The 27,460-nt window shown below is 43.2% G+C and overlaps 1 protein-coding gene across 2 annotated transcripts in view; it reads left to right on the top strand.

The window, feature by feature from the left end:
• The window catches only part of CFAP47 (cilia and flagella associated protein 47), an 816,247-nt gene that overhangs the window by 716,259 nt on the left and 72,528 nt on the right, over nucleotides 1-27,460 (top strand). For both annotated transcript variants that reach the window (XM_077296700.1, XM_077296701.1), the window contains exon 61: nucleotides 4,312-4,470. In XM_077296700.1, the coding sequence (XP_077152815.1) occupies nucleotides 4,312-4,470 (159 nt within the window). The remainder of the gene's footprint in view (nucleotides 1-4,311; nucleotides 4,471-27,460) is intronic.

The raw sequence follows: 27,460 nt of genomic DNA, 5'->3' as shown, positions 1-27,460 counted from the left end.
CTTGCCATGGGTGAGTTTGAACGAGCATCACATGCTTGAAACAAAGTTGTTTGCCCATATTTTTGGAAAGGTACCAACAATTTTGTCTGATAATTTTTGGGGTTTTGTGTAAAAGTATGTCCTATTTGCCTTTCTTTCTGTTTTTTTTTGTGGTGTTCCAATACACACAAAGCAAATAAACATATGTATAAGAAAACGTGTAATTGTAATAATTTTCTGGGAGAAATACTTCATTTTCTGGAACAATTTTAAAGGGATCAACACTTTCGACCATGACTGTATATATATATGAGTATTTTGACGTGTTTAGAATCCTTATCCATTTGTGAAAGCCATCCTCTTTTCAACTTCAGCTTTTTAAAGATGGTGTTATGTTTGTATCAAGAATTTGTTGAAATTTCATTTAATACATTCTTCCCTCTACCCATGAAATGTTACATGTGCCATTGGCTGCAAGACAACCCCAAAGCATGATTGATCTAGCCCCATGCTTAACCTCTTTCCCACCTTAGACGTATAGTTGCAGTGCATCACTTATCCTGCCTATTGACTGCAGTAGACCCCTGTGGTTGTCATTGCCAGATTGCTATGATTGCTATGAACGCTGCCCAGCCATCGGTGCTCATAGCAAGTGAGCATTTTAGCTACATAGATCAGAAGCCATGCTCTGTGTAGCAAAAGCAATCAGATGATTGCAGCTTCTAGTCTCCCATGTACTATTGAAGCAAGTAAAAAGTAAAAAATGTTTTTTAACCCCTTACGCCCTGAGGGTGGTTTGCCCTTTAATGACCGGGCCAATTTTTACAATTCTGACCACTGTCCCTTTATGAGGTTATAACTCTGGAACGCTTCAACGGATCCCGGTGATTCTGACATTGTTTTCTCGAGACATATTGTACTTCATGATAGTTGTAAAATTTCTTTGATATTACCTGCGTTTATTTGTGAAAAAATGGAAATTTGGCAAAAATTTTGAAAATTTCGCAATTTTCCAACTTTGAATATTTATGCCCTTAAATCACAGAGATATGTCACACAAAATACTTAATAAGTAACATTTCCGACATGTCTATTTTACATCAGCACAGTTAGGGAGTTATAAGGGTTAAAAGTTGACCAGCAATTTCTCATTTTTACAACACCATTTTTTTTAGGGACCACGTCACATTTGAAGTCATTTTGAGCGGCCTATATAATAGAAAATAACCAAGTGTGACACCATTCTAAAAACTGCAGCCCTCATGGTGCTCAAAACCACATTCAAAAAGTTACCTTCAGGTGTTTCACATACATTTTTGGAATGTTTAAAAAAAAAAATAACATTTAATTTTTTTTCTCAAAAAATTTACTTCAGCTCCAATTTGTTTTATTTTACCAAGGGTAACAGGAGAAAATGGACCCCAAAAGTTGTTGTACAATTTGTCATGAGTACCTGGATACCCCATATGTGGGGGTAAACCACCGTTTGGGCGCATGGCAGAGCTCAGAAGGGAAGGAGCACCATTTGACTTTTCAAGGCAAAATTGTCTGGAATTGAGATGGGATGCCATGTTGCGTTTGGAGAGCCACTAATATGCCTAAACATTGAAACCCCCCACAAGTGACACCATTTTGGAAAGTAGACCCCCTAAGGAACTTATCTAGATGTGTGGTGAGCACTTTGACCCACCAAGTGCTTCACAGAAGTTTATAATTTAGAGCCGTAAAAATAAAAAATCATATTTTTTCACAAAAATGAATTTTTCGCCCCCAATTTTTTATTTTCCCAATGGTAACAGAAGAAATTGTACCCCAAAATTTGTTGTGCAATTTGTCCTGAGTATGATGATACCCCATATATGGGGGTAAACCACCGTTTGGGTGCATGGCAGAGCTCGGAAAGGAAGAAGCGCCGTTTGACTTTTCAATGCAAAATTGGCTGGAATTGAGATGGCATGTCATGTAGCATTTGGAGAGCCCTTGATGTGCCTAAACATTAAAACCCCCACAAGTGACACCATTTTGGAAAGTACACCCCCTAAGGATCTTATCTAGATGTGTTGTGAGAGCTTTGAACCCCCAAGTGTTTCACTACAGTTTATAACGCAGAGCCATGAAAATAAAAATTCCTTTTTTTTCCCACAAAAAATGTTTTTTAGCCTCCAGTTTTGTATTTTCCCAAGGGTAACTGGAGAAATTGGACCCCAAAAGTTGTTGTGCAATTTGTCCTGACGAGTACGCTGATACCCCATATGTGGGGGGTAACCACCGTTTGGGCGCATGGCAGAGTACGGAAGGGAAGGAGCGCCATTTGGAATGCAGACTTAGATGGAATGGTCTGCAGGCGTCACATTGTGTTTGCAGAGCCCCTAATGTACCTAAACAGTAGAAACCCCCCTCAAGTGACCGCATAATGGAAAGTACACCCCCAAGGAACTTATCTAAATGTGTTGTGAGAACTTTGAACCCTCAAGTGTTTCACTACAGTTAATAACACAGAGACAAGAAAATAAAAAATCATTTTTTTTCTGCAAAAATTATCTTTAACACCCAGTTTTGTATTTTCTCACTTGTAACAGGAGAAATTGGTCCCCAAAAGTTGTTGTCCAATTTGTCCTGATTACGATGATACCCCATATGTGGGGGGGAACCACCGTTTGGGCGCATGGCAGAGCTCGGAAGGGAAGGAGCACCAATTGGAATGCAGACTTAGATGGATTGGTCTGCAGGTGTCACGTTGCATTTGCAGAGCCCCTGACGTACCTAAACAGTAGAAACCCCCCACAAGTGACCCCATATTGGAAACTACACCCCCAAGGAACTTATCTAGATGTGTTGTGAGAACTTTGAACCCCCAAGTGTTTCACTACAGTTAATAACGCAGAGCAGTGAAAATAAAAAAACATTTTTTTCCACAAAAATTATCTTTAACACCCAGTTTTGTATTTTCCCAAAGGTAACAGGTGAAATTGGTCCCCAAAAGTTGTTGTCCATTTTGTCCTGAGTACGCTGATACCCCATATGAGGGGGGGAACCACCGTTTGGGCGCATGGCATAGCTCGGAAGGGAAGGAGCGCCATTTGGAAAGCAGACTTAGATGGATTGGTCTGCAGGTGTCACATTGCATTTGCAGAGCCCCTGTTTGCTGTGCACTGTGTCAGATCAGCGATCTGACGTGCAGAGCAGGGAGGCTTACCGGCACCTGCTCTGAGCAGGTGCTTGTAAGCCACCTCCCTGCAGGACCCGGATGTAGCCCCACGGCCATTTTGGATCCGGGGCCTGCAGGGAGAAGAAGGTAGGAGACCTTCGGAGCAATGCAATCACATTGCGTTGCTCCGAGGGTCTCAGGGAAGCCCGCAGGGAGCGCCCTCCCTGCACGATGCTTCCCTATACCGCCGGAACACTGCAATCATGTTTGATCGCAGTGTGCCGGGGGTTAATGTGCCGGAGGCGGTCCATGACATAGTGCCGGATGTCATCTGCGATAGTCAGCTGACACCCGGGCCGCGATCGGCCGCACTCCCCCCGTGAGCGCGGCCGATCGCTATGACGTACTATCCCGTCCCTAGGAATTAAGTCCCAGGTCACTTTGACGGGATAGTACTTCAAATGGGATTAAGGGGTTAAAATTGCTAAACATTTCACAAGATATTTTTGTTCAACCCCTTTAATTAAACCTGAAAGTCTACTCTTCAGTTGTATCTCAGTTGTTTCATTTTAAAATAGTGACATGCATAGCCCGAAGATTCTGTTTCTGTCCACACATTTCTGGACCTAACTGTATATGTATATATGCATACACTGACTATTCATGTGTGTGTTTATATTGTATATCATAGATGAGCAAAAGATTAAAACTACCCTGGTCTTGTGTCCAATTTTGTTCTCCGTTGCAGACGGATGAGGGCAGTGTTCAATGAAGTGTTGCAGGAAAACATTAATCAGTAATGCTTAGATAATCTCTGTGGTCACAACCAGTTTTAGGTACACACGGATGTGTCACAAATATATGTATTCCAAATGGTAGGTTTGCCATATTGTTCAATGTATTTACCCAAAAAGTCATGGCAGGTACAGGTCCATTACACAACTTAATTCACAGGTGCAAGATGAACCCGGTGACTTCTAATGGGGTCTCTCAGGTTTCCATTTGCAAGTGAGATCCTAGCCTAAATATGGGCATATGGGCATACTTTTATTACAATGCCATTTTTATTGTGCACAAATATTCTAAGCTTGAACATTCTTTGTTGAACATAGACATAAAAGTAGTTTTTTGTGATTGTGTTTTTTTAATTAAACATAATTTGATTGTTATGGGTCATTTTCCAGCTGTTGTGAGCTGCCAAGCAAGAAGTCGGACTGAAGAGAGAGTAGAAATATTGCTGACTGGTGTTGTTCCGGGTCAGACTGCTATGCCAGTGTCGAGTCAAGAAATAAAATCTATGGAAAGGACACCACTTGTACAAGAGGAAGTTCAACTTAGCAATGGTTAGTTCATAATGCTTACCATTATTTCCTAAAATACGGATCAAAATCTGAGGTCAAAATTGTACATTTTATATTACCAGGCTATAACTGCTTATGTCTCCGCAAATCGCAGGACTTCTACAAAGCATTCAGGATACAATACTTATTCATTGAATATTACAACTGAAATGGATTTACAGCAGTCTTCTAAAAAGAACTCATGAGAATATCACATCTCACAAAATGCATTTACTTTAAGTAGATTTATGAGCTTAGAAAAACAAGACTGGTTTCCTGTAGAACCAGTTTTGTGCATAGATTGTGGCCCCATAAACCTCAATAAGAATGACATTTAGAAATGAATGCTGTAAGTAAATAGAAGATAATCTTGTCCCCAATATTTGTCTAGCTTCTGAATTTTCTGCATGTTTCTGAAACAGCTTTATAGGAATCCTGCAGGTAACACAGGGATGAATCTCTTATTGATCTGTTTCATTTTCCATTTGAGACTGAATGAGTGGGTAAAAGAGGGGCTGACAGCACTCACTTGATGGGGCGCCCGTTCTATGTCCAGGGAACCATCCCGGATGTCCAAACAGCCTCCAACAGATGAACAGCGCTCCAATTGGGTGTGATAATCAAAATAAGAAGTTTATTAAGCCATGGTACAGCTGTACCATGGCTTAATAAACTTCTTATTTTGATTATCACACCCAATTGGAGCGCTGTTCATCTGTTGGAGGCTGAATGAGTGGGTAAAACTTATCAAAGAGGTCAGAGGTCAAAAATATTTATCTGTAATATAATTGACCCTGATTTCTCACAAAGGAAAATATATTGTGCATATACAGTATGTGTTCTAATATTGTGTTGAAATTCAGGAATAACAAGCAGGATTAGATGGACTCTGCCGATTCTGGTAACCACAAAGTCTGTAATCAATAAAAAAATATTTTTATATATATATAGCTGTACAACTTGTTTCAGGGTTGGTCTAATCCCTTCTTCAGGTTCTTGAAATGAGTTATACAGTCATACATAATAGATGATTGTATATCAATCACAGATCTAGTGACTACCGGAATCATAACCACCCATCCGACCCTAACAATTATTGCTAGAAATCAACACTCTATTAGATTTCATGGCTTGGACCCACACAGGAGACAGGTTGACAGGTTGAAGAGGAAGATGAGAGGAGTGAGAATTAGTGTTGAGCGAGCATACTCGGAAATGCTTGGTAGTCGCCCGAGTATCACCGTACTCGCGGTACTGGGCAAGCACCACGCATTTCTGGGTTTGATCAGCGGGAGCTCGGGTCCACGCCCTGCATGTTTGGCACTCTTTAGAGAGCCAATCAACATGCAGGGATTATCTGCCACACACTGTAATGCCGTAGCCATCTTGGTTATGGCATTACAGTGATTGGCTGGCCGCACAGGTCGCATTCAGCTCCTGATTCAGACAGTGTAGGGAGATGTGCTGCCGAGATAGGGTCAGATTTGGGGGTTTATCACTTCATGTGGGTATACCATCATATTTTACACAAATCCAGCTAAACCAACAGTCTTTCAAAGGAATAATTACAGAGTATATAGGTTGCAGTGCTAGGTAGGCAGGGAAGTGTATGTGGCTCTATACATATCAGTGCAAGGCATGCAGGCACTGTATGTGGGTATATAGATATCATTGCATACATCAAGAGGGTCCATTCCATTACTGTCTGCTGCTGCCTATTACATATATACCTAGCCGCAGGTATAAGTGGCTTGGAAGAATTTTTTTTGCATCTTCTTCCTGATTATTTTACTTCAAAGCAATCCAGAGCTCTCTTTTTTTATTTGCTTGTTGACACTGCAAGCTACAGCCAGATCCTTTTCATAGTACAGCGTGATAATCCAGCTATTTTAAACAGGTTTGCCCGTCCCAGCCATCACATCTGAGTGTGCAGAAAATTCTGGCATTTTTTGTGGTACTGTAGTATTTTTGCAATGTCTTATCCTGCCAAGCAAATATTTAGCTACAGTTCAGATATCTAACACTGTGTTTTGTCCGCCACACGGATCGCATATCATTGCGTTAAAAATTATACCATTTCAGGCCTCCATAGAAATTTTTTTGTTGTGTCATAGCCTATTTAATGACACAATTTTGGTGGCAAAAAAAAACCAAAAACATGCCACATATTGAACATTGTGGTATCTACGTCAAACACCTCTTCTATCTGTGGGCTAAAAGTTGTGGCATTTGAGGGCTCCATTCAACTGTTTTTGCTCTGTCTTACCCTAATTCTTGTAGATTGTGAGCCCTCGCGGGCAGGGTCCTCACTCCTCCTGTACCAGTTATGACATGTATTGTTCAAGATTATTGTACTTGTTTTTATTATGTATACCCCTCCTCACTTGTAAAGCGCCATGGAATAAATGGCGCTATAACAATAAATAATAATAATAATAATAATAATTCTATACAGTATTTTTCTGTAAAAAAAATCAAAAATACAGGCCACATATTGAACATTGTGGTATCTCTATCAGAAGCCTGATCTATCTGTGGGCTACAAATTTGGGCATTTCAGACCTACATTCACCTTTTTTTGCTGTCTGTTACCCTAGTTCTATACAGTATTTTTTTGTTAAAAAAAATACAAGCCACATATTGAACATTGTGGTTTCTCTGTCAGACGCCTGATCTATCTGTGGGCTACAAATTTGGGCATTTCAGTCATACATTCCACTGTATTTGCTGTCTGTTACCCTAATTCTAAACAGTATTTTTCTGTAAAAAAAGAAAAAAAAATACAGGCCACATATTGAACATTGTGGTATCTCTGTCAGACGCCTGATCTATCTGTGGGCTACAAATTTGGGCATTTCAGGCCTACATTCACCTTTTTTGGTGGTATGTTACCCTAGTTCCATACAGTATTTTTCTGTTAAAATAAATTCAGGTCACATATTGAACATTGTGGTATCTCTGTCAAACACCTCCTCTATATGTGGGCTAAAAATTGTGGCATTTGAGGGCTCCTTTGAACTGTTTTTGCTGTGTCTTACCCTAGTGATTAACAAAAGTTTGGTAAAAAAAAATAATTGTTACCTACAGTCCAGATATTTTAAACTGTCATTTTTGCACACAGATCACATATAAGTTTGCTCCAAATTCAGCCATTTGTAGTGAACGTGGAAAATATTATAGTAGTCCATTTAAAATGGGCAAGGTGTTTGGCAAGTGATGGGGAAGTGGACGTGATGGTGCTTGCAGAGGCCAAGGCCGTGGGCAAGCTGAAATTGGGTCATAACAAACACCCACATCTTCTCGCTCGACCTTCCTGTCCTAATTACTAGGGGGCCGCAGCACACCACTATTGAACACAGAGCAGTGTCAAAAGGTTGTTGGTTGATAGTGGATAATGCTTCCAGTCACTTTGCCACCACCACCACCATGTCTTCCACACGGTCAAGTCTGAGTAGCCGTGAGTCTGGACCGCATAATAGTAAAAAAAAAAAACACCATAAGAGGAAAGACCTCCATTATTCTAAACAAAAAAACACCAGTATACAGGCAGAGATGCTTACCTGTTCAAGGCCTCCAACAATTGCACTAACCAAGGTGCAGCGGACCCAAGTTAAGATGGCAAATACACAGGTGCAATAATACTGATAATGCAGCCACCCTACAATCAGGAACTTGGGTCCGCTGCACCTTGGTTAGTGCAGTTGTTGGAGGCCGCATAATACTCACCCTGATCTTCCTTCCTCCCACCATGCCGACTGCCCAGAGACAACTGATAACACACTTAGACACTCCAAAGAGTTATTCACTTTTCCATTTATAGATTCGGGACTCTCGGCTGGTCAACTTGAAGTGGGGCAAGATGAGATCGCATGTAGCGATGCCCAAATATTTGAGCAGCCACGGTCACATGAAGGCGATGGTGGGAAAGTGTCACAAAAGATGGACGATGATGAGACACAATTGCCAGAAAGTCAGGAGGAGGACCAGGGTGTGGATATGGAAGATGAGGTGGTGAATAATATAGTAACTGACCCAACCTGGCAGGACATGCAGAGCGAGGACAGCAGCACACATGAGGAAGAAGGTGTAGCACCCCAACAGGCAGGAAGAAGTAGTGTGTTGGCCTCAGACAGAAGGCGGGCGACCGTTGCCCGTAACACCAACATGATGGACGTTGCCAGTCCAACTGTTAGGTCTTCCTGAGTCTGGTTGTTTTTTAAAGACTCTGTCAATAACCTTAAACAGGCCATTTGCACCACCTGCCATGTCCGCATCAGCAGGGGTAGCAAAACTACCAGTCTGACCACCACCAGCATGATCAGGCACATGGCAGCAAAGCACCCACCTTTGTGGGCTGAACCCCAGGCTCCAGGAACAGTGTCTGTGGGTGACACCACTGCTTCTTTCACTGTTGTGCATGCAAGCCAACCCCCGTCCACGGTGCATGAGAAGATTCCTCCTGCTCTGAACCTGTCATTGCCCACAGTCAACTTGCACCATCGTCTTTTTGTCACTACCAAACTTTCCTTCCTCGCCATCACCGAAACCTGGCTCACCCCTTCTGACACAGCCTCTCCTGCTGCACTTTTGTATGGTGGGTTCCACCTTTCTCATACACCCCGCCCCAGCAGCAAGCATGGTGGAGGAGTTGGTTTTTTCCTGTCCAATAACTGTTCCTTCACCCCAATCCCATTGCCACCTTCTGTTACCCTCCCATCCTTTGAAGTGCACTCTGTTTGCATCTATGCCCCCACCAACCTCCAACTGGCTGTCATTCACCTCCCCCCAGGGCTAGCCACCACCTTCTTTGACCACTTCACCACCTGGCTACTTCATTTCCTTTCTGCAGACATCCTGTTGTGAACTCTGTTTTCAGGCTCCCTCTTGTGGTCACTGGTGGTATGGTGTGACTTTTCCTTTGGGCTCCCCCTGGTGGCTTTGTTTGTTATCCTGCTGGTCTCTGGCTATCAGCTGGTTCGTTATCCTCTGGGAGGTTCCTATTTAGCTCTGTTTTACTTCCACTTGTTGCCGGCTGTCGATGTAATCAGTGCTACTCAGATTCCTTCTGACTACCTTGCTCCCAGTCCATCCAGGACAAGCTAAGTTTCGTTTGCTCATTTTTTGATCAGCAGTGTTTATCATGTTGTCTTGTCCAGCTTGCTAAAATGTGATTCCCTCGCTTGCTGGATGCTCTAGTGGACTGAGTTTCTCCCCACACACCATTAGTTGGTGCGTGGGTTCTTGAAATCTCAGGATGGATATTTTGTAAGGGTTTTTTATTGATCGCATAGACCCCTGCTCTATTTTCTGCTTTCTAGTACTAGTGGGCATCTTTTGCTGAATCTGATTTCATCCCTACGTATGTGCCTTCTTCTTACTTCACCGTTAATATTTGTTGGGGGCTTCTATATCTTTGGGGATTATTTCTCTGGAGGCAAGCGAGGTCTCGCTTTCTCTTTAGGGGTAGCTAGTTCCTCAGGCTGGCTCGAGACGTCTAGGAAATTTTTAGGCACGTTCACCGGCTACCTCTAGTTGTGTTGCATAGGTTCAGATTTGCCATCAGTCCAGTTACCATCTCCCTAGAGCTTGTCCTTAGTTTATTCACTTGCTGGTCTATTCGTGATCCTCAGCCACTAAGGATCATAACAACATCCCCACTATCATCATGGGCCACTTCAACATCCCCATTGACACTTCCCTCTCAGCTGCCACTAAACTTCTATCTCTCACTTCCTCCTTCAGTCTCACTCAATGGTCTTCTGCAGCCACTCACAAAGATGGTCACACATTGGACCTCATCTTCACCCACCTCTGCTCCCTATCTAACCTCTCTAACTCACCTCTTCCTCTTTCTGACTGCAATCTACTCACATTCTCTTTCCTCTCCACTCCTTGTCTACAATTCCCACCCCACAAACTTGCCCACCCTCGCAGAAATCTTAAACACCTTGATCTACACTCACTCTCTGAATCCCTCCTCCCTCTCACAAACATAAGTTCCCTAAACAATGCGGATGGCACTGCCGCTCTAAATAACACCACAATAGCTGCAGCTTTGGCATCTCTTGCCACTCTCACACATACCAAAGTTTGCAAAATCAACAGACAGCCCTGGCACACCAGCTTGACCAAAGAACTGAGGCGAGCTTCCAGGGCTGCAGAGTGGAGATGGAAAAGATCCCACTCCAACTCGCACTTTATCGCATTCAAACAGTCTCTCACTACTTTCAAGACCACACTCGCCACAGCTAAACAAACCTACATCTCATCTCTCATATCCTCCGTCTCACAATACTAAACAGTTATTCAACACCTTCAACTCTCTCCTCCGTCCCCCAGCACCTCCTCCCTCCTCCAGCACCTCCTCCCTCCCCACTGTAATAATTATAGGGGATAACTCAGGAGACTCTTTGCGTGGAACAAGACAACAGGACACAGTTTTATAAGTGGTAAAGTCTATATTATCACACGGTGATTCAAACAGGTGCAGAGAGAAACTCAAGTCCACAACACTTGGTGTAAATATTAAACGCAGCTTAACAGTCTATAGGAAACTTCAGAGGAAAATGCAATCAAGCAGAAAGTCTATGAAGCACAGTTATTCTTGAGGATACTTGACATGAAGAAGTCCTTGTCTTAGTCCAAACACAGATAGATATGCTTATAAGGCAGTTCAAATAATATCTTAGCTCAACCAGGGAGGCCTGGTTAATAGTCTCAGGTTTTTGCAGAGCAGCAACAGCTTACATGTCCAGCAAATGCAGATGGAAGTAAACACGAGCAGCAGATGAAGGAGGATTACTGGAAACTGGTGTATGCAGCAGGAACTCAGAGCAGAGTAGCAGGATAACCACACAGGTTCACAGGAGCAGGTATATAGCCAAGGAGTCACCAGAGTCAGGAGCATGATGCAAAGCAGAATACTCTAGAACAGACTGAAGGCTGGGGTGGAGTTTTATAGCAGGAAGACACAGTGCACATGAGACCAAAGACGCCATCTTGGAAAAGGGCAGTAATGCACAAAAGGTAATAAAAATGTTCAGAGTCCTGACACCCACTCATCTCAGCTGAAGACTTTGCCTCATTTTTCAAGCAGAAGATTGAAAACATCAGAGACAGTTTTAGTCGACAACCCCCTGAGCCCTTCCTCCCAACTACCCAACCCTCCACTTCCAAAACCAACTTCTCCACTATTACAGAAGATCGACTCTCCACTCTACTCTCAAGATTGCATCTCACCACCTGTGCACTTGACCCAATCCCTTCCCACTTCATCCCAAACCTCGCCACAGTCTTCATCCCAACTCTAACCCATCTCTTCAACCTATTACTAACAACTGGTGTTTTCCCCTCAAGATTTAAACATGCCTCAGTCACACCTATCCTTAAAAGGCCCTCTCTTGACCCATCCTCTGTATCTAGCTATCACCCTATATCACTTCTCCCCTACGCCTTAAAACTACTGGAACAACACGTCCATCTTGAACTGTCCTCCCATCTATCTTCCTGCTCCCTTTTCGACCGCTTACAATCAGGCTTCTGTTCACACCACTCCACTTAAACTGTCCTATCTTAGGTCACCAATGACCTATTAACTGTCAAGAGCAAGCAACACTACTCTATCCTCCTCCTCCTGGACCTGTCCTCTGCCACTGACACAGTGGACCATTCCCTATTACTACAGACCCTCTCATCCCTTGTCATCACAGACTTGGCCCTATCCTGGATCTCGTCATACCTAACTGACCGAACATTCAGTGTCTCCCATTCACATACCACCTCTTCACCTCGCCCCCTATCTGTCAGAGTCCCGCAAGGTTCAGTTCTAGGGCCCCTGCTCTTCTCCATTTACACTTTTGGCCTGGGACATCTGATAGAATCTCACGATTTTCAGTATTATCTCTATGCTGATGACATACAGATCTACATCTCTGGACCAGATATCACCACCCTACTAACCAGAATCCCTCAATGTCTATCTGCTATTTCATCCTTCTTCTCTGCTAGATTTCAAAAACTTAACATGGACAAAACAGAATTCATTGTCTTTCCCCCATCTCATGCGACCCCCCCCAACGAACCTATCCATTACAGTAAATGGCTGCCCACTCTCCCCAGTCCCACAAGCTCACTGTCTCAGGGTAATCCTTGACACTGATCTCTCCTTCAAACCGCATATCCAAGCCCTTTCCATATTCTGCCACCTTCAACTCAAAAATATTTCACGGATCCGTACATTCCTAAACCAAGAATCTGCAAAAACCCTAGTCCATACCCTCATCATCTCCCGCCTCGACTACTGTAACCTCCTGCTCTGTGGCCTCCCCTCTAACACTCTCGCACTCCTCCAATCTATTCTAAACTCTGCTGCCCGACTAATCCACCTGTCCCCCCTCTATTCCCCAGCCTCTCCCCTCTGTCAATCCCTTCATTGGCTCCCCATTACCCAGAGACTCCAGTACAAAAGCCTAACCATGACATACAAAGCCATCTACAACCTGTCTTCTCCATACATCTGTGAACTCGTCTCCCGGTACTTTCCTGCACGCAACCTCCGATCCTCAAAAGATCCCCTTCTCTACTCCCCTCTTATCTCCTCTTCCCACAATCGCATACAAAATTTCTCTGGCGCATCACCCCTACTCTGGAACTCTCTACCACAACATGTCAGACTCTCACCTACCATCGAAACCTTCAAAAAGAACCTGAAGACCTACCTCTTCCGGCAAGCCTACAACCTGCAGTAATCACCGATCGACCAAACCACTGCATGACCAGCTATATCCTTACCTACTGTATCTTCACCCATCCCTTGTAGATTGTGAGCCCACGCGGGCGGGGTCCTCTCTCCTCCTGTACCAGTTGTGACTTGTATTGTTCAAGATTATTGTACCTGTTTTTATTATGTATACCCCTCCTCACATGTAAAGCGCCATGCAATAAATGGCGCTATAATAATAAATAATAATAAGTAATAATAATAATCATCAAGCACGTCCATGCCCTTGTCCCAGCACAGCCTTCAGTTGTCCATACCCCAGTCATTGGAACGCAAGTGGAAATATGCAGCCAATGCCTCACAGGCCACAGTACTAAACTTACACATTTGTCATCTGCTTGAGCTTGAAATGTTGCCTCTTAGGCTCAAGGAGATGGAAGATTTATGCCACCTGATGGCGGCCATCCAAAGGTACTCGGTCCACAGCCGCTATTCTCTCGGTGTGCCATCCCAGAATTACACAAGCACATGTCCCACAACATTACCCATGCCCTCAACAATGCTGTTACTGGGAAAGTCCACCTAACCATGGACACATGGACAAGTGCTTCTGGGCAGAGACGTCCATCTCAATGACGGCACACTGGGGTAACATAGTGGATGCTGGGACCTGATGCCGAGGATTGCGGGCCCTATGTCAATCTTGGTTGCCCCCACAGTCTTCAGCCTCCTCCTCCGAAATGAGCACATCAGTCACAAGCTGGAAGTACTGCACCACTGCCTCAGCAAAGCAGCAACAGGCTGTGCTGAAGCTAATCTGCTTAGGTGACAAACCGCACAATGCTGAAGAGTTGTGGACAGATCTGAAAGAGCAGTCAGATTTGTGGCTGACACTGCTGAACCTACCTAAGTTGTGTGTGACAATGGTCAGAACCTGGTGGTGGCTCTGAGGCGAAATGAGCTCACACACGTACCATGTTTGGCCCATGTGCATAACCTCATCATTCAACGGTTTCTCAAAAGCTACCCGGAGCTGCCGGATCTGCTTGTTAAAGTACGCCGCCTGTGTGCCCATTTTAGAATGTCAGCTACAGCTTCAGCCGCCCTTGACATGCTTCAGCAGCGTTTGCAGCTTCTGGCTCACCGATTGGTGTGTGATGTCCCTACGCGTAGGAACTCTACACTGCATATTTTGGAAAGGATTTGTGAGCAGAAGAGGGCAGTTGTTGACTTCCAGCATCAACAAGGATGTCGTTATTCAGTTCACATTCCACACATAAGACCTCCGGAGTGGACATGGATGTCAAACGTATGTACTATCCTACAAAACTTTGAGGACTCCACCAAAATGGCGAGCAGCGATGAAGCCTTAATTAGCGTCACCATCCCGCTTCTCTGCATTCTGAAAAGCTCTCTGCTAACAATGAAAGAGGATCCATTGCAGGCGGAGCACGAGGACATGGAGCAAGGAAACATACAGGGTGATGTACACACAGCCCAGCCTCATGTCGTCTCAATGTGGATTGGTAGACAATGAGGAAGAGGAGAAGGAAGGACTGCTTTCATGCACTATAGATGGCACTACAAGCACAACTGTCTTACCATCTATTCAGCATGGATGGCCTGAGGACATGGAAGGAAGAGGAGGGGGAGGAGGACAGCATGGTCAGTCATCCTGTTGGTGAGGACACGGAAGTCTTGCCTGTTAGCAATCTGGCACACATGTCTGACTTTATGTTGCGCTGCTTTTCCTGAGACTCTCGCATTATGAAAATTTTCGGTGACACTTCTAGATCCATGCTACATGGAGACTTTTCAATCTCTTCATCCAGAGGCAGTCTGCTATAATGGTGCAGTACCAGAAAGCTCTTGTTGCGGAATTATTAAAAAATTCCCATCTGAGAATGCTGGCGGCAGACTTCACAGTTCGTTGGACAACCAAGGAGCACAGGTGAGAGAGACACAACTCCAATCAAGCAGAGGCAGGGGAACACTAGCAAAGTACTGGGAGAGATTTCTCAGATCCTCTCATTGCCCTGCCCAGAGGTGTGGGGTACTGTCACAAGGAGTGCAATGTTTGGGAAGATGCTGAAGGAGTACCTTGCTGACTGTACCAATGTCCTCCATGATTCCTCTGTACCTTTTAATTATTGGGTATCCAAGCTGGACAGGTGGCAAGAACTGTCTCTCTATGCCTTGGAGGTCCTGGCCTGCCCTGCCACTAGCGTTTTGTCAGAGCGGGTTTTTAGTGCCGCTGGTGGAATTATAACTGATAAACACATCCACCTGTCAACTGAAAATGCTGACAGGCTGACTCTTATAAAAATGTACAAGGGCAGGATTGGACCAGACTTCTGTACATAACCGAATGATAGCAGCGAAACATAACCTCCAATACCATGTCTTTTTTGGGAGGTAAATTCCCATGCACCTTTTCACACCCACACATGGGTATACGCTCCCTGATTTTGGCTATTTAGTGTTATCCTTCTCCTCATTTTCATCATCAATCACCACTAGAACACCAGGGTGAATGTGTTCCATGATGCTACAGCCACTCAAGTTTTTGCAAGGGTGTTTATGATGCCCGTGAATATTTTATTTAAAAAAAAGTGTACCCCCAGGGGGAAATGTTTGTCAGCCCATACACTTAGTGCATGGGCATTCCAAGTATAGGAGACCCACTCCTGTAAATTGGGAAAAGATTCATAGGAGGACATCCTTCACGTCTCTTCGGACACTACCACTTGAACACCAGAGTGAACTTATTCCATGATTAGTGTTGAGCATTCTGATACCGCAAGTATCGGGTATCGGCCGATACTTGCGGGTATCGGAATTCCGATACCGAGATCCGATACTTTTGTGGTATCGGGAATCGGTATCGGGATTATTATCAATGTGTAAAAGAAAGAATTAAAATAAAAAATAGGGATATACTCACCTCTCCGACACAGCCTGGACTTTACCGCCGTAACCGGGAGCCGTTGTACCTAAGAATGCGCGCTTGAAGGGCCTTAGATGACGTCACGGCGCTCTGATTGGTCCGTAGCGGTCGCGTGACCGCTACGCGACCAATCACAAAGCAGTGACATCACCTAAGGTCTTTCAAGCGCTTGAAATACCTTAGGTGTCGTCACTGCTTTGTGATTGGTCGCGTAGCGGTCACGCGACCGCTACGCGACCAATCAGAAGCTGCGGACGTCTTCTAAGATATTTCAAGCGCTTGAAAGACCTTAGGTGACGTCACTGCTTTGTGATTGGTCGCGTAGTGGTCACGCGACTGCTACGGACCAATCAGAGCACCGTGACGTCATCTAAGGCCCTTCAAACGTGCATTCTTAGGTACAACGGCTCCCGGTTACGGCGGTAAAGTCCAGGCTGCGTCGGAGGGTGAGTATATCCCTATTTTTATTTAAATTCTTTCTTTTACACATTGATATGGATCCCAGGGCCTGAAGGAGAGTTTCCTCTCCTTCAGACCCTGGGAACCATACAGGATACCGTCCGATACTTGGTGTCCCATTGACTTGTATTGGTATCGGGTATCGGTATCGGATTAGATCCGATACTTTGCCGGTATCGGCCGATACTTTCCGATACCGATACTTTCAAGTATCGGACGGTATCGCTCAACACTATCCGTGATGCAACAGCCACTCTATTTTTTTGGCAAGAGTGTTTATGATGCCCATAAAAAAAAAAGAACCGTGTAAACCCCAGGGGAAAATGTTTGTCAGCCCATATACTTAGTGTATGGTGTATGGGCATTCCAAGTATAGGAGACCTGCTCCTTTAAATTGGGAAAAGATTCATAGGAGGACATCCTCCACATCTCTTCAGACACCACCACTAGTACACCAGTGTGAACATATTCCACCATGCAACAGCCACTCTAGTTTTTGGCAAGGGTGTTTATGATGCCTGTAAAAATATTTTTTTTTAAAAAAAGCTCATGCGTACACCCCCAGGGGAAAATGTTTGTCAGCCCATACACTTAGTGTATGGGCATTCCAAGTATAGGAGACCCGCACCTTTAAATTGGGAAAAGATTCATAGGAGGACATCCTCCACGTCTCTTCAGACACTGACACCACCACTATAACACGAGAGTGAATGTATTCCGTGATTCAACAGCCACTCTAGTTTTTGGCAAGGGTGTTTATGATGCCTGTAAAAAAATTAAAAAAAACCTGATGTGCAACCCCCATGGGAAATGTTTGTCAGCCCATACACTTAGTGTATGGGCATTCCAAGTATAGGAGACCCGCTCCTTTAAATTGGGAATAGCTTCATAGGAGGACATCTTCCACGTATCTTCAGACACCACCAGTAGAACACCAGGGTCAACGTATTCCATGATGTAACAGCCACTCTAGTTTTTGGTAGGGGTGTTTATAATGCCTGTAAAAAAAATTAAAAAAAACAACTTTATGTGTAGCCCCCAGCGTGAAATATTTGTCAGCTCATACACTTAGTGAATGAGCATTCCAAGTATAGGAGACCCGCTCCTTTAAATTTGGAAAACATTCATAGGAGGACATCCTCCACGTATCTTTAGACACCACCACTAGAACACCAGGGTCAATGTATTCCGTGATGCAACAGCCACTATAGTTTTTGGCAAGGGTGTTTATGATGCCCGTAAAAAAAAAAGTGATGTGTAACCTCAAGGGGAAAATGTTTGTCAGCCCATACACTAGTGTAAGGACATTCCAAGTATAGGAGACCCGCACCTTTATGATGGGAACATTTTTTATGAGGCCATCATCGAAAACATCTTTTTCAAAGGGCATTGTTGTGCCTCCTAATTTTTTTTTGCAGGCCTTGCATTCACTGCATAGGCAAACACTATGGGAGACCCACTTCCTAATAATAGGAACATTGTTTTCAGTAGGCCCACCTCTACGTCTCTTCCAAGGCTTATTGGGGTGCGTGTGAATTTAGTGCAGGGCAGGCCTTGCATTCAATGCATAAGCAAACAGTATGGCAGTACCAAATGAATAATGTGAACTTGGTTTTCCTGTAGCCATCCAGTATGTGGGTTCATAGGCTTTTGGGGGTGCATGTAATTTTGGTGCAGAGCAGGCCTTGCATTCAATGCATAAGCAAAAGAGCCTGAAGACCTACCTCTTCTGACAAGCCTACAACCTCCAGTAACCACCGATTGACCAAACCGCTGCACAACCAGCTCTACCCTCACCTATTGTATCCTCACCCATCCCTTGCAAATTGTGAGCCCTCGTGGGCAGGGTCCTTTCTCCTACTGTGCCAGTATTGACTTGTATTGTTTAAGATTATTATATTTGTTTTTATTATGTATACCCCTCCTCACATGTAAAGCTCCATGGAATAAATGGCGCTATAATAATAAATAATAATAATAAGCAAACAGTATGAAAGTACCAAATGAATAATGTGAACTTAGTTTTCCTATGGCCACCCAGTATGTGGGTTCAAAGGCTTATTGTGGTGCATGTAACTTTGGGGCAGGGCAGGCCTTGCATTCAATGCTTAGGCAAACAGTATGGCAGTATCAAATGAATAATGTGAACTTGGTTTTCCTATGGCCATCCAGTACGTGTATTTAAAGGCTTATTGGGATGCATGTGAATTTGGTGCAGGGCAGGCCTTGCTTCCAATGTATAGGCAAACACTATGGGAGACCCACTTTCTTATAATGGGAACATTTTTTCAGGAGGCCCTCCTTTGTTATCATGAAAGGGGTATTGAGGTGTGTCCTAATTTTTGGCAGCCCAGCCACTCACTGCATAGGCAATAACAGTATAGGAGACCCACTGTTTAATAATGGCCCTTTAAGAATTTTAATGCTGCCTGATGCCCCTATATAAATAGGCTTTGTGACTTTAAGAGTCCTTCCTTCATAAATGAAACAAGATGTGTCTGATGATGTGTTATATACCACATGGCCAGTTAAGGTTGTTAAATGTTACAATGACATTTCCCAATGAATGCATTTGTATTGGTTGAAAGCAATGCTAAAATTGAAAAAACACATCAAATATGCTACGTGTAAACATCGCCCAAGTGGTGGCGGTAAATTTTTTTGGGGGTCTTTATTTTGCCTTACATACAAATTATTACCCTGGAAAGGATATCCCTTAACCGATTTCCCAGGAAAATCCATTTTGGTTTCATTTTTGTATGTTTTAGAGTGCGCCTGTAAAAGTGGCATCACACTCTGACAACATTGGTCACAGCTGTGACCTAGGAGCCAGAAATTCTTCCAGGGGTCTTCCCGTGTCATTTGAGCACTGTTCCCACTGATTTAAGATGTTTTTAGACCCTAAAAGGACCCCTGGGGGGGTCACGGTAAAAATCCTCGGGTTTCCCATAGACTTAAGGTACCGTCACACTAGGCGATATCGCCAGCGATCCGTGACGTTGCAGCGACCTGGATAGCGATATCGCTGTATATGACACGCAGCAGCGATCTGGATCCCGCTGTGAAATTGCTGGTCGCTGCTAGAAGGTCTGCACTTTATTTGGTCGCTAGGTCGCCGTGTATCGCCGTGTTTGACAGCAAAAGCAAGGATACCGGCGATATTTTACACTGGTAACCAGGGTAAACATCGGGTTACTAAGCGCAGGGCCGCGCTTAGTAACCCGATGTTTACCCTGGTTACCAGCGTAAAAGTTAAAAAAACAAACAGCACATACTCACCAGCGCGTCCCCCAGCCTCTGCTTCCTGACACTGACTGAGCGCCGGCCCTAAACTGAAAGTGAAAGCACAGCGGTGACGTCACCGCTGTGCTGTTAGGGCCGGAGCTCAGTCAGTGTCAGGAAGCAGAGGCTGGGGGACGCGCTGGTGAGTATGTACTGTTTGTTTTTTTAACTTTTACGCTGGTAACCAGGGTAAACATCGGGTTACTAAGCGCGGCCCTGCGCTTAGCAACCCGATGCTTACCCTGGTTACCCGGGGACCTCGGCATCGTTGGTCGCTGGAGAGCGGTCTGTGTGACAGCTCTCCAGCGACCAAACAGCGACGCTGCAGCGATCGGCATAGCTGTCGCTATCGCTGCAGCGTCGCTTAATGTGACGGTACCTTTACACTGGGCTCGTTGCTTGGGTCGAGTACCCAAGTATTCCAATTTGCTTGACCCGAGCAACAAGCACCCGAGCATTTTAGTGCTCGCCCATCACTAGTGAGAATATACGCACATGATGATGTATAGATTTGGACTGAGGTACCGAGGGCCCCACCAGTAACATTGACTCTGGAGGCCCACTGTTAAGCTACATGCAAATATTACATTACTCTCATTCACAAATTTGCCTATGTATTCATATATTAGTGAACTGGGTGAATTTTTGAATGAATGATGAGATGATGCTTTTGTTGTACATACTTAATCAACTCTATTTGAGTCAACTATTGCTCATGTAGGAAGGTGGGGGCCCACCTGGGGATTCTACTGTTCCCCTGTGGGCCAGTCCATGCCTGACTATGCACATTTCAGTCAGGTGATCATATCCCCTATTAAGCTGGTTCATTTATATTGTTATAGTTATCATACCATGAAGTTCTCTCTATGTTCATAAGCCATGCATGTTCTGCACTGCAAAATATGTGGTACTATAAAGTCAATGGAAACAATGTTAGTTATTCAGGTTGCTATTAGAGCAGCACAATGTTCCTTAGCATTGTACAAAGATTGTCCTCAATTACGTCAGTCTAAATCCCCAATGGGCTCATGCCCCAAACATGGGGACAATTGCCAAGAAACACTATTATGTTACAACATGTATGTTGTCTTTGGTTGGTTTCATGTCGAGTACCTCAGCAAGAGAAAATGTTTTTATAAGGTTTCTTCAGGAGCTGGAGTTTTGCTTCCTTTAAATATTCAGAAACTTTTTTTCTGCTTGTTCAGCCGTATTAAAATAAATGTAAACTTGAAATCTTGTTAGCATTCTAAAATGTGCACAAGAAATGTTCAAATATTCTATTCTGAAATGTGATGAAACGCAGTCTCTTCGTTTTTCGCCTGCAGAATTGTTCTGCTGTTGCTTTGATTCATACTTCAGTGTCTTCACAAACAATGACAACTCTGTGGGGTTATTAATTAGTGCCCTTTGGTGCAAATGTAAGTGCTGTTACTTAATCGTGTCTACTGTGTCATTTTAATGTACATCTTCATAGCAAGTGTCTGTGGCATTCTTCACTTCAATTAATTACCAACAGAACAGCTTGAGGTACAGTAGTAAGAATAAAATTATATTTAATTCTTCCGCAGCATGGTATTTTATTTAAACAAGCGTCCTTGGGTATTTCTGCACAGAGAGAGAGAAATAATCTTGCCATTGGTATCGGAGTCTATTTATGCCATCGCAATAAAACTTGTTTACAAATTCTAGTGTTTGGATGAAAAGGCAGGTATTGATTGGAGCATGACATTCTTCCAGGCTAAGAGACTAATAATGAAATACTCTGACACATACGAGTCCAGATTCATTTAAAATGATGACAGATTCCATAATGTAGTTGGTGGCATTATAATAGTACTAGTCATATATAAGTGTGATGCTTGTCATAAAATCATCTGTCGCGCAGTCATACTTTGTTAGCCACCAGTTTAAACATGCCTGGAAAAATTTACTGCACCATATGGGACTGTCGTGTTAAAGTCACATATGTGTCTTTTGTGTTATGAGGCAATTTTCCAGTTCATAAATAGAGTGGAATAATTGCAAAGTAGAGAAATGTAAACAGGCACATCTGTAATCCAGCATTTTAGCCACTTAGCCAAGAATAAACCCCAGAGATGCTCAATAATATCAAGCATGTCAGGCAACATTGGTTGAATAAACATAGTCAACATAATTAAACTGGAAGAATTATGGAAAATGATTAGGCAGGTAAAACCTGAGAGCGGCTGAGACATCTTTTACAATGCAGTAATGTTTACGGTTGATTGGTTTTTGTAGGACTGAAAATGTAATTTTATGTTGTTAATAATGCAGTTGGAGAACAGTTATGTTGGGTAAACACATACAATTGTGTGCCCTGTCACAAAGAATTTATTGCTCGTATCGCGTGTCAAATTACTAGAATATTGAAGGGATAGTGCTAGTAGTATTCAGTAATGTATAGCTACAGTACAGTTATCCATCAGGAATGTGATCATCAAGATGTCAAAAATATTTGACTTCTAGAACAATTGTGTGTTATAACTTATTAGTGATACATTAGCTCATGATTTAAAATACACATGTATGGAGGTGGAGCGCCAAGGTTTAGAGCACAGTGCTGTAGTAGAAAATTGCACATGCGAAGCCCAACATGCGTACCTCACATAATGCGCATGTGTGCTTTAATAGGTGCAATTGAAGCAACAATGCCCACAACCAGGACATACAGTCGCTAGCCAATATATACACAGTCTACAAGGTAAAAATCAAGTTGAACTCACATTTACATCTGCCCCTTTACAAAATTAATGACAGACTATGATCAGTAGTATTTTCTTTTCAGCTCACTGTGGATTATGTCTAGATTGAAACCTTTCCCTAATCTCAGTTTGGATTGTGTTTTAGCCACCTAGTACTCACTCGGATGGGTCACTCACTGTCTCAGAGTAGGGTGTTGCTAAGTATCGCCTTTTTTGTAATTTTTTTCCATTTTTACACATTATTCTTGCTATAACTAACACAATCTTTCTATGTGACATGTAAATATTTGGTACATATTATAGGATTAAGATTGTTAGCTTACATGAATTATTTTAGCAAGATAATTGAACATTATCTTTTGAAAGATTGTTTTCTCTGAGATTTGCTAAAATACAAGTTAGACCTTATTCACATAGCATCTTGGTCAGAATTTCATCAGTATTTGTTAATGAAATCCAGGATTAGTATCAAAACACAAAATAAGTGTAAATCTATCATTTATAGATTTCCAATATGAATTGTCCACTCCTGATATTAGCTGACAATTATTGATGCAAAATACTGATCAAATACTAATGCGTTAAATATGCCTTATAGTTAATCTTTTTCCACAAACCTTTATTTAAGCCTGTTCAAAATTATGCATAAACCAGCCCTCTCACCTCTGAAGGATAAACTAAACTCGGTGCATAAAGCAGCATAAATTAATGCACAAACTGCCTTTGTGCCATGGTTAGAAAATTCAGATGAGGAAAGTGATATGCGCTAATTTGTCTGAGGTAGATATCGAGAGCTAAGATCAGACGTGTATGTTTGGATCCTCTGTGCGAGCTGGTTTTCTTTCAGTCGAATTTAAGTAGTTGTCAGGTAAACATATAGAAGACGTCAGGATAGCCCAGGTCGGCAGTTTTTTCTTTTGAGTCTTTTACTCAGAGGGACTGGCCCGAACGCTGAACATTGATAGCACAACAGACCTTGTAGCCAACAGCCTGCACTTAGGCAGTGGATGTGCAAAGACATACTAGAAAAAATGCTATTCCTTAATCTCTTAGCAATATTCATGTAATGTATTGTGCATGTATTTTAATAGTTACTCATTGCCATCTTCTTCCATTTCCAACAAAGCAATGATCTTCTTCTGAACCATGTAACTGCAATTCAGTCTTTCCAACTCATACAGCATCTTCTGTGTCAACTTGAAATAGCTTTTTCTAGAGTTTAGAAGTAGTTCTGAGTGCAACTGCTCATTGCTCGAGTTTGCTTAGGGTGGTCACGTATGCATCAAGTATTGCAGGTGCTCGAGTTTGCGGTGATTGCCTGACAAATACATGCCATCTATACTTGTTTTGTGGCTGTCTAACAGACGTGAAACATACGGCCCCAGGACCACGAACATGTCACTCAATACTCAGTGCATACCAGAGCACCCTAGGCAAATTTGAGTAACGAGCAGTTGCGCTCATTACTATACATTTATAAGAGTGTTAATGTGAGTATCTTTAACTTACATTCAGAGCAATTTCTGGTCCACAGAGAAGATGGCATGTGAGCTTGCTAGTCTAAATTGTTGTCACGTTTAGAGGAGGCACATCTAAAATTGGCAATGTTTGCCCTCTTTTCCTTGCAGTAGCACTTCACATGTGTCAGATTGTGAGGATATCTCCTGTGCACATCCCTTTTCAGGTCAAGATGCAGATTTTTTATTGGATTGGTCTGAACTCTGGCTAGACTATTCCAAAATCTTTGACCTTCTTCCGACAAATTCATTTTTTTGTTGTTTTGGAAGAATGCTTACCGTCGAAGTCTTGCTGAAAAAGTGAAATTCCTTTTAATCTTCTGCTTTTTTGCAGAGGCCTAAAGATTTTGTTGCAAAATTAACTGATGTTTGAAACTGTTCATAATTACCTCCACCTTGACTTAAGCCGCCATTCCACCTGTAAAAAACAAACCCAATGCATAATGCTGCCTGCACCATGCTTCATCAGGGGTATGGTGTTTTTTGGTGTTGCACAGTATTGGTTTTATGCAAAACATACCTGTTGAAATTATGGCCAAAAAGTTCAACCTTGATCTCAGCAGATAACAATAACAGGACCTAATAACAAATTTTCCCACTTGCTTTTGGAGAACTTGATGTAGATTTTGGATTAGCTGTATTTCTTTGTAAGAAAAGGCTTCAGTCTTGGCAACCAAACCCAAAGGTGAAGCATATGAAGAATACGGGAGCTTGTTGTGACTTGCAGTAGAAGACCTGTACTTGATAGAAATTCCTGCATCTCCTATAATATTGGTGTAGGCCTCTTGGCAGTCACCCAGCCCAATTTCTTGTCTTTTAATGAGTTTTTGTTGGAAGTCCAGTTTTATGTAATGTGGCTGTTGTGCCAATCTAAGCCTCTCCTTGATGACCATCTTCATAGTGTTAAATGGAAATACCTTGGAAATTTTTTTGTTCCCTTCTCTTGAGTGATAATTTTCAACAATGAGTTCTCTTTGCTTTGTTGTAAGCCAGTTTGGCTTCTCTTAACTCCGACCCTGTCTTTAAGACTAGGGCTTATTTTTGAAGAAGGTAGCTACCTACAGTTGTGTGAAAAAGTGTTTGCTACCTTCCTGATTTCCTTTCCTTTTGCATGTTTGTCACACTTAAATGTTTTAGATAACCAAACAAACTTAAATATTAGTCAAAGATAACGCAAGTAAGCACAAAATGCAGTTTTTAAATGAAGCCCCTTTATTATTTAGAGAAAAAGAAATCCAAACCATGTGTGAAAAAGTGATTCCCCCTAAACCAAATAACTGGTTGGGCCACCATTAGCAGCAACAACTGTAATCAAGTGTTTGCGATAAATTACAATGAGTCTTTTACAACAATCAGGAGGAATTTTGGCCCACTCATCTTTGCAGAATTGCTGTATTTCAGGCTCATTGAAGGGTTTCCAATCATGAACCGCCTTTTTAAGGTCATGACACAGCATCTCAATTGGATTAAGGTCAGGACTTTGACTAGATCACTCCAAAGTCTTAATTTTCTTTTTAAGCCATTCAGAGCTGGACTTGTTGGTGTGTTTTGGATCATTATCCTGCTGCACAACCAAAATGTGCTTCAGCTTGAGGTCATGAACAGATGGGCGGACATTTTCCTTCAGAATAGTTTGGTAGACAGCAGAATTCATGGTTCCATTTACCACAGCAAGTCTTCCAGGTCCTGAAGCAGCAAAATGCCCCAGACCATCACACTGCCACCCCATCATATTTTACTGTTGGCATGATGTTCCCTTTATGAAATGCCATGTTAGTTCTATTCCAGATGTAATGGGACATTGTCATGTTCTCAATGGCAAGAGAACATAGCATCAGCATATATAGGAACTAGCTCTTGGAAGATGGGAACTGAGCTGACCATGAACTAAACCTAACGCACAACTAGCAGTGGCCGGGTAGCATGCCTACGTTGATTCTAGATGCCCAGCACCAGCCGGAGGACTAAATAATGCTAGCAGAGGAAAATATTAGTCCTAGCTCACCTCTAGAGAAATACCCCGAAAGGAGACAGAGGCCCCCCACATGTATTGGCGGTGAATTAAGATGAAATAACAAACGTAGTATGAAAATAGGTTTAGCAAATTTGAGGTCCACTTACTACATAGCAGAAGACAGAAAGGACACTTTCATGGTCAGCTTAAAACCCTATCAAAACACCATCCAGGAATTACTTTAAAACTCTGGCATTAACTCATAACACCAGAGTGGCAATTCCTGTTCACAAGAGCTTTCCAGACACAGTAACGAAACTACAGCTGTGAACTGGAACAAAAATGCAAAAACAAACATGGACAAGAGTCCAACTTATCTAGTAGTTGTCTAGGAGCAGGAACAAGCACAGAGAGGCTTCTGATAACATTGTTGACCGGCAAGCAACTAACAGAGCAGCAAGGTTATATAGCGACTCCCACATCTTGATGGGAACAGGTGAACAGAGAAGATGAAAACACCAGTTCAATTCCACCAGTAGCCACCGGGGGAGCCCAGAATCCAAATTCACAACAGTACCCCCCCCTCAAGGAGGGGGCACCGAACCCTCACCAGAACCACCAGGGCGATCAGGATGGGCCCTATGAAAGGCACGAACCAGATCAGAGGCATGAACATCAGATGCATTCACCCAAGAATTATCCTCCTGGCCGTATCCCTTCCACTTGACCAGATACTGGAGTCTCCGTCTGGAAACACGAGAGTCTAAGATTTTCTCCACAACGTACTCCAACTCACCCTCAACCAACACCGGAGCAGGAGGCTCAACGGAAGGCACAACCGGTACCTCATACCTGCGCAATAATGACCGATGAAAAACGTTATGAATAGAGAAGGATGCAGGGAGGTCCAAACGGAAGGAAACAGGGTTAAGAATCTCCAATATCTTATACGGGCCGATGAACCGAGGCTTAAACTTAGGAGAAGAGACCCTCATAGGGACAAAACGAGAAGACAACCACACCAAATCCCCAACACAAAGCCGAGGACCAACACGACGGTGGCGGTTGGCAAAAAGCTGAGTCTTCTCCTGGGACAACCTCAAATTGTCCACCACCTGCCCCCAGATCTGATGCAATCTCTCCACCACAGCATCCACTCCAGGACAATCCGAAGATTCCACCTGACCAGAGGAAAATCGAGGATGAAACCCCGAATTACAGAAAAACGGGGACACCAAAGTGGCAGAGCTGGCCCGATTATTGAGAGCGAACTCTGCCAATGGCAAAAAAGCAACCCAATCATCCTGGTCAGCAGACACAAAACACCTCAGATATGTCTCCAGGGTCTGATTAGTCCGCTCGGTCTGGCCATTCGTCTGAGGATGGAAAGCG

The sequence above is a fragment of the Ranitomeya variabilis genome, chromosome 3 (assembly GCF_051348905.1).
Source record: "Ranitomeya variabilis isolate aRanVar5 chromosome 3, aRanVar5.hap1, whole genome shotgun sequence".
In the NCBI taxonomy this organism is placed as follows: domain Eukaryota; kingdom Metazoa; phylum Chordata; class Amphibia; order Anura; family Dendrobatidae; genus Ranitomeya; species Ranitomeya variabilis.
The sequence above is the reverse complement of the archived record's forward strand: the minus strand, read 5'-3'. Positions and strand labels throughout refer to the sequence as shown.